General features: G+C 35.1%; 1 protein-coding gene across 2 annotated transcripts; it reads right to left on the bottom strand.

The window, feature by feature from the left end:
- Nucleotides 1–1,495: 1,495 nt before the first annotated feature.
- LOC140774502 (biotin carboxylase 2, chloroplastic-like) lies at nt 1,496–11,599 on the bottom strand. 2 transcript variants are annotated; one of them, XM_073117520.1, is made up of 17 exons: nt 11,441–11,599; nt 11,241–11,304; nt 10,385–10,719; nt 10,084–10,225; nt 8,750–8,848; nt 8,560–8,616; nt 7,747–7,818; nt 6,663–6,752; nt 5,617–5,676; nt 4,439–4,624; nt 4,256–4,348; nt 4,099–4,180; nt 3,559–3,665; nt 3,302–3,377; nt 2,730–2,776; nt 2,589–2,651; nt 1,496–1,755 (listed from the first exon to the last, which is right to left on the bottom strand). In XM_073117520.1, the coding sequence occupies exons 2-17, from the start codon at nt 11,280–11,282 to the stop codon at nt 1,699–1,701; spliced, it is 1,608 nt and encodes a 535-aa protein (XP_072973621.1). In that variant the 5' UTR covers nt 11,283–11,304; nt 11,441–11,599; the 3' UTR covers nt 1,496–1,698. The 2 variants fall into 2 exon arrangements, with proteins under 2 accessions (XP_072973621.1, XP_072973622.1); XM_073117521.1 differs by having other exon boundaries at nt 11,241–11,297; nt 11,441–11,597.
- Nucleotides 11,600–11,835: the final 236 nt, after the last annotated feature.

Below are 11,835 nucleotides of genomic sequence, written 5' to 3' on the forward strand. Positions count from 1 at the left end.
GGGGCTGGGGACTTCTTCCAATCGCCTTTTGCTTCGCTAGAGCTCATGCTTCCTTGGAGTCCTTATGACGCAAAGCTGCTAGCAGCCACCAAGTATCTACCAGATATTTTGGCACCCCCATTTGACTTGCTACTATCAGACAGCATTGGATGGAATGAGATTGCCTGAGTTCCTATTAGCTACTCCATTACTAGTTTTAGACTGCACCCATTCGTCATATTGAAACATTAATTTACTCTCCTCTTGCATCATGCCATTCATCTCAATCTCATGTGATGCAAGTTTTTTACCTGCATAAATTACACGATTTAGCTACATTCTTTCTCACGTTATGATTTGGTTTCTTCTTGTAGGAGTTCATCTATCTTGAAAGGTGAAGAAGAGAGGAAGGAGGGAGGGGGCGAGGAGGAAAGAGGGAGGGAGCGAGGAGTGGGGAAGGAAGAAGAAACTGCCCATGAAACACGAGTCTATTAGGTCATGATGTTTGAGTTTTTGATTATTTTAGATCTTCCGAATTTTTCTTTTATCACGTCTCCGATTTATCTGAGTGAGTCAAACAACTTATATAAAAATTTAAAAATAGTTAAACAAATTACTTAGCATGAGAAATTTTTTGATTCAGTCAGCTATTTATATTTAAAAATCATTAAACCGAAAAACAATTTTATATAAAATACATTTATTTCACACTAAGCAAATTTTTTGGTGGTTTTGATATTTGGATATAAGTAACTGAATCTCGAGTCTAGCCCTAATAACTGATAATATTTTTTTTCTTAGACAAAAACGCTAATCAATTTAGCATTTATGTGTATAAATCTCTTTAAGCAATAAAATCGCTAAACTTATTAGCATTTTATTATGGCTACAATGAATTAGACCCTATTTAGTAAATAAGTTTGAGACTAATCCATTTTAGTAAAAAATTTAAAAAATGGGTCTAATTTGGTCAAAAACTCCTGAATCTCTATCCAGTCAGTTTCCTATTCACTTAGTCTTATGAAGTGTACTAGATGTATAAAAAGATATTTGGGTGGGCTAGTTTGGTTAAAAACTCCCTAATGTTTACATAGTGGCTTAGGAAGTATTGAGAAAATAAAAGCTATTTTTTCACACTGAAAACTACATGACCTTTTTCTTGTCAAAGAAGAGCATCCAAGAGGCAGCAATAAATTAGCAATCTCAACAGGCTACTACAATTGATAGACCAGTCACCTAAGACAAGGACTAAACACCTTTTCTTAGAAAAAGCACCTTTTCTTAGAAAAAGCACCTTTTCTTAGAAAAAGCAAGGACTAAACATCCCAGTAAGTCTTAGCTACACCACCAAGTGGGCCACTATAGATAATATGCAAAGGAAAAATGTCAGTTGAACTTAAATTGAGGTTACCAGACATGAAACAGGAATGACAATGACCCACAACTAACTTAGACAAACAACCACATTCACGATTGAAAAGAATGGAATCTAAATTTAGCAAATAAAAGCAATAGCTTGGCAGTTAAAGAATTATAACCATTTCATAGATCTTTGCAGATTCTTCACTACAACAAATTGAAGATGAACTCCTTGAGAAATTGACAGAACAGCTAGGATATAGGTTATTTTCGTATCAAAATCTTCCACTATATTGTTGGAGAAAAAAAGGCAGCAAACCGCAGCACAAAAGATTCATTCGGGCAGTATGTAACACTGCATTAGTTGCTGACGCCCATGAGCTCTTTGTCCGAAGTAGATAGTATTAGCTTTTGAGGCTACATGGCAAAGAAACTTGTTTCAGTTTTCCTAGAATTGAGATACAAGATTCTTTTTGCAGAATGAAGAATAAATGCTTAATTAATGACACTAAAGATGGACAGTGACGAGCTAAGTTTCATTCTTTTAACACTTTTTTCATAATGACTACATGAAGAAGAAAGACTTGTATAAATATTAGAGATTTTGTAGCTTTCTTGCCAATTTCCCGCTAAAAGTGCTAACTATACATGGATCAATCTTCTCTAAGATGACAAGCCCTATAAAGTTAGTTAGGATTTGTGATATGGGGTAGTGAAATGCTTCATTGCATAAAATGTGACAACGTAAGAGAGTCAAGCCCATTAGTTATGGAAGGATAGCTATAAACCAACTGTAGTTATATGTAATCTGTGCTTAACTCTTATGTATTTAAATGAAATCCATGACCTGAAGAAACGATGAACTAAGCGCCACTAAAGGTTGTCTAAAGATAAGCTTTGCAATTAAAAGCTTTACTGAGTGGTGTAACTATGCTACAATTTCAAAAGTATAGGAACGACTGATGTTCCAGACATCTAGCGCATGCTTACAAAAAGGGCGTTCAAGTGTACGATGCTCCTGCTTACCCCAGGTTCAGAAAAGGAAGACCTATATTGCCTAAACTTCATTTCTGAAGAGACTACTTCCAAGACTTAACCCATGATCTCTTAGATGCAACAGACAAGCATTTCGATTACAGCAAGCGACGCCCTCTCAGAGCATGCTTGTAATTTCCAGAAAAGTAAGTACATCAAATATATGTGTAAAGAGAAGATTTTCCAAAGTGGGATATATAACAGTAAATACTGACCGCAGCCAAATCCTTCTCATGCTTAGGTATGAAAGCAGTGTCTACTTTGCCATTTCTGAAGTCCTGAAATCCATAAAAGCACATAAAAGATGAGCATACGAAGTTTAGATTTCTCAACCATGAGATTCTCGAGTCTCCTACCTCAACATCAAGAATTAACTTATGATAGTCAATGGTTGTAGGAATTCCTGTAAAAGAAAATGATTGATGAGTTAATGTGAAGTAAAAATAGAAGGAAATGTAACATTCCATCATAATTTATCATAATTATTTTAGATGGCATAGGCAAGACAAGCCTAAAACCATTATTTCAATCTGTAGGGTTTCAGTGAATGCCCAATATGCTGATAAGCCTAAATCCATTATTTTAAATTTTAATAAATAGCTCTTCCCTCTACCACCAAAGATAAACTATACCAATGAAGAAATGACGAAAAACAATCAAGGAAATAAATTCAATTATTTAAAAAGAATTATACAGAAAATTCTTAGAGCATTTATACCACATGGAAGCAGTTGGCGGATGCCCAACATACAGGAAAGACACTAAGCTAGAGTAAGAAGCCTTAATGCTCAAAGTCAAAGATAGCCTTTTCATCTTGACTAAGATTAGCTGTGAGCCTATATGGAAAAGCCATGTCGAAGTTCTCTTCCACTTGAGGATGGAGATGTCTTCTTATTTGAGTCCAAAAATTCATTGAAAGCCAACTAACCTGTGATTATAGTGTCATCAAGAGCTCTTTTCATTCTTTCTATTGCTTTCTCCCTGGTTGGTGCCCAAACAATGAGCTACATGACAGAATAAAAAGAACATATAATTTAGAATGAGGGATCCAGTTATGATTTATGAGAACTAATCAAATAAAAGATACTTGTTGTGAGATATTAGATTTGAACTCATGTAATGAAAAATTGACAGCCCGTTTCAGCTAAAACTTATAGATTAGCAAACAGAAACAGAATTGTTCACCTTTCCGAGAAGGGAATCATAACTCGGGGGAACCACATAGCCGGGATAAACATGGCTATCCATTCTTACAAATGGCCCTCCAGATGGCAAGTATGAAGTAATCTTCCCTGCAATTTGAAGATGACAATAAGCGTAAAATACAGAAAGACAACATAGATGGATATTCATCAATAATCGTCAGCATCATATGATAGTTAATCTATAAATGCACTAAATAGTATAAGAAAAAAAAAGACTTGCTCGAGGAAGAATGAAACAACAAAAGATAGTAAAACTCTATACGTAATAAATCTGATTAACAGAAGATATTAAGAAAAAGAACATGATAAGACATTCCCGATCATTACTATGACTATAGTCCATCTGAAACTCGAGAACAAGGTAATGTAACATAGTAACTATATAGACCACATAATTCAGAGAATGAACAGAAGGAAAATAATAATAATGCAAAAGCTAAACCGAAGTACAATTTTAAGTATCAGCCAAAGGACTACCATTAAGTTACTCATAAATCAACAAGAAAAGAGGGAGATGTACCAGGCCCTGGACGAAATCCTTTAAAGGCATCTTCTGCATTGATGCGGCACTCAATTGAATGTCCCCTCAAAACAATATCCTCCTGCAGTTGGCAGATATCAATCATTAACTAGTAAATTTATTACTGGAGCAAAAATTGACAAGACAGTTTATTTACCTGCTTGTATGTCAATCTCTCTCCGAGAGCCACACGTAATTGTTCCTCAATCAAATCAGTTGAAGAGATCATTTCAGTTACAGGGTGCTCTACCTGGTTTTGCATAAATAAATGAAAATTTTACACAAAATTATTTAGGAACTTATACTGTGGAAAGAGCAAACGCATGAATAGCACTGGTACCTGAATCCTGGTGTTCATTTCCATGAAGTAGAATGAACCTCGTTCATCCAATAGAAATTCCACGGTTCCAACACCAATATAACCTATAGATGCAGCTGCTGCAACAGCTGCATCACCCATAGCTTTGCGAAGTTCTGGGGTTAAGGCAGGAGAGGGAGCTTCTTCTAGGAGCTTCTGGTTCCTTCTCTGCCGAAAGATAGTGGATAATTAGTACATAAATAACTACATATTCTGTGAAAAGAGATGTTATAATGGGTGATGAATGGTGACTATCGACGCCTATTTAAATGTGGTCGGAAAAGGATCGCGAAGACTCAAGTAGATATCTCCATTCTTCAATGCTCTATATGGAATCTGAAAGTGAACTTTAATGTGCAAGTGTGTTAAAATGTTGATGTTAAAGCTGTTGCAGTGTTTTTATTGTTAGTCACAGATTTGCATTATATATTCCTCTCCGAACACCTTCTAATGACTGTTTATTTTCTATGTGGTAAATTCTATTCTCTAGCAATCAATACCTTAGCTTATATTAACCAAAAGATGTCATAAAATTAAAAGAAACAAAGATTTTGAAAATGAATCGGAAAGGCATAACAAAATAAGTACTTTATTAGTGGAATCAACTAAGTGAAACTAATCTACTTGTTAACGTAGACTAAGAAAAAGGAAAGGAAGTTCAAAACTGCTATTTAATATGAAAGATTAAGAAAGTACTAACAGAATGGAAAAAGTATATTATTTTCCTTTGAATACTTGTTGTGGCCTTATAGTTTGTTAGATAGCTAGTTGACCTAAAAGCTTAGATTGTTAGATAATAAGTCAACAATGTATATGATGTCTTTAACATGCCCCCTCACAAGCGATCTCTAATACTACACATGGACGAATGATAGAGAACAAGATGTGCAGCCCACTACATTGCATGAGAATAGGCACTAAAAAAATAGGGAAAAAAACAAGCTAACCAAGTTTGAACCCATGACTTCCAAAAGAATTGGCTTTGTTACCATGTTAAATAATCAGATAACCACAAACTTAATCTATTAGATAATGGACCAACAATATATACCATGCCTTTAAGACAATTTAAATCAGTTTACTCAGATCAAAATGCAAGAACTTTCGATTACCTGATTTAAGAAGAATTAGAGCAATTGAAAAAGAAAACTTCAAACTACCTGAATGCTACAATCACGCTCCCCAAAGTGAACAACATTTCCATACTTGTCCGCAAGAACCTGTTGTGTCCAATCAAGACTATTATGTGAGATTGGATCTGAAACAGGCATGCAGCCAGCAAATCAATGAAGAACCTGTTCTCATTCACCGGACTAATTCTGAGAACTTCGTACATAAGAGCATATAGTAGTAATATATGACATGTAACTCTTTTGAGCAAGAAACAATAAAAACTGGTAAAAAACTAAAAATATGACCTGCCTTTTAGAAAAAAAATACAAATGACACCCTACATGTTGACTATATAAATAAAGTTCTCTTTTTACTATTTATAAATAAACCTCCTATTTGCTTAAAAATACCAAGCAACACCTTGAGTTAAATTTAATTTAATAAGTACCTGATGGAATGGAACAAAAAAATTAATATATTTTTGTCTATTCAAATGATATTTTTATATTTCCTAAATTATTTCTCACTCTTCTAATATGACTTTTAAGATAAAACAACAGTAGTTTTGGATCCATTGATCTTGTGAGATTCAGTTTTGGATGTGATTTTAGTGTTTTTAGAAGCTTGATTAATCCTATGATAAAAAGAAAATCAGTATTTTGGTTTGTTTCCAAGCTTTTTGGAGGCTTAATTTAGTTATATAATTAAGTTTAAGTTTACCTAATGGTCAAGTAAAAGTATAACTTTCTATCAAACAATAGGGTGTGGCTTGGTATGTGTTAGAAAATAGAAGGCTCAAGAGACTTTATTTGTAATATATTCAAAATGTAGGGTGTTATTTATAATTTTGTCTTAGAAAGAAAAGGAAAACAATAAAAGGTTCAAACATATCCTCTAGTCACTTATATCAATTTGATTGATGAACATTAAAAGAAAATCAGAAGCACCTGAATTAGCCAAAATATAGACTTGTTTCTCTAATCATGAAATTTTTTAAGCATAACTAGCTCAAGAACATAAAAAGACACATTTTGAATACAAATGCAGATAATGAAATAATAGCTTTTCCCACATTACAAATTTAAAATTTTACCTGAAACTCAATATGCCTAGGATTCTTGATGTACTTCTCTAAATAAACTCCATCATTACCAAATGCAGCTGCTGCCTCACTCTTGGCTTGCTACACATATCAGCAGTTTTTATTTAGAATAGAACAGCGAGAGGGACCACATTCCAAAAGTAATCTGTTAGGATGGAAAGATCAAAAACTTTTTCATCAATTCTCACATCTACATTTAGTAGTCCCATTATTTTGTTAAATTCAAAAGATGACATAGCGAACCATTTGCCATATAATGGTACCTGCTTAGGCAGTTTTACTTCATTGCAGCATAGAGCACCTCGTAATATTTTGGAAAACACTATCCTTTAAGGTCAGACATAGAAGTTTTGATGCATGCACTTATCGGCACAGAACAAACTGACAATTAGTGCAACAAAAAATGGTGAGAGGCTGAGAGCAAAAGGTGGAAGGCACCACAAGGGATGTACAGATAAAGCTGCATCAAATGGCAAAAAAGAAAGTAATAACTCAACTACTATATTGAGTAGTTGTGGAGGATCGACAAGATGAAATATATGACTGTATAAATTAGTGTTGATCTTTGATCAAGCATATTAAAGATGATGATTGAAGCATCTAAGCACATGCTATACACACAGGTGCTTTTGAGTTCTGAACCTAGCTACAACAGCAAGAAGAGGGGAAAACATCACTCCTATATTACCATAGCTAACCATTTAATCTGAGAGCAGGCCGTTCCCCCTAGTCAAACCTTGACACAAGTACAAGGATCGACATACCAATGTGAAATATATATTACAATATCATCCTCCAGCACTCAATGTCACTTTGGCAAGCTCATGAATAGAAAAACAAGATAAAATGAACCTGGATGACTACTGGTAATTCTTTTTCTTGTTCTTTTTCATTCGGGCAGATTTTATCATTGTCACCTATAAAGCAAAACAGGTGACATCTAATCCCTAACAAGCATTTCAAAACGGAGACTAACTATGGTAGAAAATTGAGAAGGTTACTAAAGGAAGGTAACAAACTCAGCTGTTAGCAGATAAAAACAGTCATGAAATTTTGCACACAGCATAACACATACCTGAAGCAACTTTACGAATTCATCTGGTTCATTAGCTAGACGCATTCCACGGCCTCCACCGCCAGCAGTTGCCTACAGTGCAACAAAGAAAATCAGGAGGCATTGAAAATGTTTATCTCAAGACAGAACATGTCAGTTCCATCACCAGTTAGCGAGAAAAATTCCTGCTCAAAGGGCCATCTGAGAGTGCTTTATACAAACCAATACAAAAATTATCCAGTGCACAAAGAAGTTCGCATACTAAGTAAACAACAACTGTCAGCTAAGGAGCTTGGCAGGAACAAAAATGTGAGTAGCCATAAAATTTTTCCTTTTTGCTGACAATAGAAACACTAAAATAGGTACCAGTCATAGATCCTAGACTTCATCCATATGAAAATATGAAAATACTCGTATTCCCATCAAACACAAAGGTCAAAACTCATCCTTTTCCATTAAAGCAAAAAAAAAAAAAAAAAACCATGTCAAAGTACTCAATTATCAGAATATATAAGGAAAAGCAACATTTTTGAATGTTTAGTGGATTCACTGGGTGAACGAGAATAAATGTGCAATACAGGATGAGACTACTAAGATAAATAATAGAGAAAATTGTATTACTTTAAAATCATTCTTCCAATGGAATAAAGAATCAGAGACCAAAAGTTAATATAATTTATAAACTAAAGATCCTCTCATCCTCTGTTTAAAATTCCATCTTCTTAATATGTTATTAGTTCATTTCATATATGGCAACCATATCCTTTGACTAGAAATGAATGTGAATGACTCATGACTAAAAGTTGCCACCAAGTACTATGAAAAGGAAGATACCTTAATCATCACTGGAAAACCAATCTCATGAGCAAGTTTGATAGCCTCCTCCGTAGACTGCAAATTCCAGCTAGTGATTAGAACATTAAACCAAGAAAATACTATAAGGAGATCACTATTCTAAGTCAAGATGTCCTTGAGATCTTATAGAAAATTCACATTTGCATAGGTTTTCGTTCACTCATTCTACCTGCAACAATCCGTCACTTCCAGGTACAGTTGGAACACCAGCTTGTTTCATTGTTTCTCTTGCTGTAGATTTGTCACCCATAACCCGAATACTATCAGGCTGCATAGCATGAAGAGTAAGCAATGAATCCCATGTTCCTGTCTTAAGCAAAAAGAATTGATCTTTACTCAAGTAAAGGAAAGACTCATAGGCTAGAGAAGAAAAAAATCAAATTGATTTGCACTGGAGTGGAAGAGATTGTACTCTAATCTCCTAGTGCATGAGGCTCTTGCCAATGAAGGTGTAGGGACGGTGAGGATTGAGATTTATGCAAATATAAACATTTATGGGCAACTTTCCCATTAATCAAACCCTTGACAAAGGACTGCAAGAGTAAGCCTTTCCATCACACTAAGTGATGCAACAAATATCTTATTTTATTAATTTATTTATGCAATCATGTATATATATACATGTATATACATTTACATACATATATATGTATTTATATATTACAGGTCTCTTAGTGCATGATGCTCCCGGCAAAGCAAAATCTAGGGACTGGGGAGGGAAGAGGAAGTTGTACACAACCTCACCCTGATCATTGGAGAGGCTATTTTAAAAATTAATAGAGAACACGCAATGGTGTAGAAATAGGCATGTATCATAAGATCAGATCATAGAATTCCCTATACATCAGAAGCAATTCAGGCAAACGATACGAAGCAAATAAAGATTCTCAATCAAGATGCCTTATACTCTTATATGAAGGAGAAGGTATATTTCACCAAATATGTCAATTGCTAGTCATCTATGATTAATCCACTAATCAGTAATCACAGCATTTTGCAGTTCCAAAAGGTAGTCTAATAAGTCACAAGTCTAATATAACAGTATATAATTAAATAGCTCCAAAAGGGAAATCAGAAATCTTGTAGAAATGTTCCTCTCAGCACTTATATTTTGTATGCAAATAAATAATAACCTGGAGTAACATGCTCGTAGGCAAGAAACACTTGTGAATTTCAAAAGAAGGATATAGTCAGTGACCCAGCTGCACAAAGATGATGGATGCAATAACATACACACTAAATCATTGAATGAATTGCCATTGTAGAAAGATGTGTAATCAAACTAAAATATTAATGTACCATATACCAATAGTAACAATGAATGCCATGTTTACTGGCTGAGAAAAATCCTTAGAATATCGGCCAAGATTCATTCATTGCCAAAACAATTGTCCACTTTAAGTGTCTTCGCCAATACAGAGAGGCAAAGAGTGGTTAATGTAAATTTTCATCAAGTGAATCACTTCTACGCAACAAGTATCTACGGAGATGAAGGTAACTTACATTTGGCCCAATAAAGTTGATCCCATGTTCTTTGCATATATCAACAAAGCCAGCATTTTCAGCTAGGAAACCATACCCAGGATGCAACATGGTACATCCACGACTAATAGCAGCAGATAAAACATTAGGAATGAACAGATACCTGTGAAGCAAGAAGACGATAAGATTCCAATGGAACTATTTTGTATATTCGCACATTAATATGAAAATGCAATACTTAAACCAGTGAAATCATTAAAACATTGTGAGAAGATTTTCATATTACTATATTAGGCTAGCAGAAATGGAAGGCACCACTTACGATTGACTGCTCGGTGCTTCACCAATGCAAACAGCCTCATCTGCAAGCCGTACATGAAGAGCATCCTGATCTATTGTGGAATACACTGCGACACATGGTATGCCCATCTCATGTGCAGTTCGAATTATGCGGACCGCGATTTCACCTCTATTTGCCACAAGAATCTTCTCATCCCGGCATGTCGAACTAAGAGCTCCTCCAGTTTTCCTTGAACCCCTAATCGGGTGGGTAGCTCTTTGCCGATAAAGGCTTATCTTGCGGAAGTTTGGTGTAGTTCTTACCACGAGACTACACTGTGTGCTCCTGATTCCCCTAGCAGGTCCAACAAATAATCCCTTTTGGCAGAAATATCATGGATTAATGTCAACATCATATCAGCTATAAAAATTTAATCAAATAATCTGTCCTAGGAAACAACACATTAATCCATAAAGATAACTATCACAGAAAAGTGAACCTTCGAATAAACTATATAGCAACAAGTTTGTAAATTATGAAGAATGTATAATATTTCATATCCAGAAGGAACACTATGCTCTTCTCCAAAATGCATGGAAAAGTCCACCTGAGTGGCGGACAACTATTACCTCAAGCACCTGAGAGTATTATGCTTTCAAAACTGTCAGAATATCAAGAATAACTACAAAGAAGACTAAACTTATGGACAACCCTGAATAAATTTGAAAAATAAGATACTAAAGTAAATAAATTCTACACTATATGAACTCTTAAGATCAGAAAGTCTAGACATCCATATCACAGAGCCCCCAAGAAAATACTTAGTTATTTGCATAACGAGTACAAATTCTCACATTTTGTAGTTTGGGCTCAAACCTAAGCAATGGCAGTGACTTACAGGCGGTGAGCAGACGGACTTGCAGACGATCATCGAGTCCATACCCGAACGAAAAGCCTGAAACCTTGAAATTGCAGAAAACCAAGAAATACCCACTTCAATTCTACTGAACAAAACCTAGAAAAATATCTACTTCTTTTTTTTCCCAACAAAAGAGTGAGATGACAGCAGAAATTCACGGATTTAAAGCAATAAATCACCTGCTAAAATATCTCGAGGAGGTAATAAATTCGAAGATATTGATAGGAGGAGAAAGAACGAAATGCGCAAAGAGTGGGGGAGTTGCGAATAGTAATAATAAGAAGAACTAAGATCGATGGAATCGAGGATGGTGTGAGCGTTGGAAGCTCCGCATTTTTTTAGTGCTCTTTCTCAATGGATTATTTATCGAGTCATTTTATCCGAACCCGTTATTACATCTCATCGGGATCGGGGACACGGGATGTCATATTCGGATCCGACCCGAATCCTTTAATAGGATTATGAACAACCGGAAGAGGTAATTAATTATATGGTGGGCCACAAGTGAGTCGAGCCGAGTTAGAATAGTCTAATCATTTACCGTCCGTTGACCCGTGAGAAAGCGGACTAGCCA

The sequence above is a fragment of the Typha angustifolia genome, chromosome 13, assembly GCF_048772165.1.
Source record: "Typha angustifolia cultivar Huaian chromosome 13, ASM4877216v1, whole genome shotgun sequence".
NCBI classification, from domain to species: domain Eukaryota; kingdom Viridiplantae; phylum Streptophyta; class Magnoliopsida; order Poales; family Typhaceae; genus Typha; species Typha angustifolia.

What these genes read in the sequence shown, in the direction of transcription:
- LOC140774502 (XM_073117520.1), bottom strand. Translation starts at nt 11,282, where the DNA reads ATGGACTCGATGATCGTCTGCAAGTCCGTCTGCTCACCGCCT. An exon ending in AGGATTTCGTCCAGGGCCTG is followed by an intron (nt 3,666 to 4,098) that starts GTACATCTCCCT and finishes TTCAAATTGCAG; the next exon opens with GGAAGATTACTTCATACTTG. An exon ending in ATGAGAAGGATTTGGCTGCG is followed by an intron (nt 1,756 to 2,588) that starts GTCAGTATTTAC and finishes TTTGCCATGTAG; the next exon opens with CCTCAAAAGCTAATACTATC.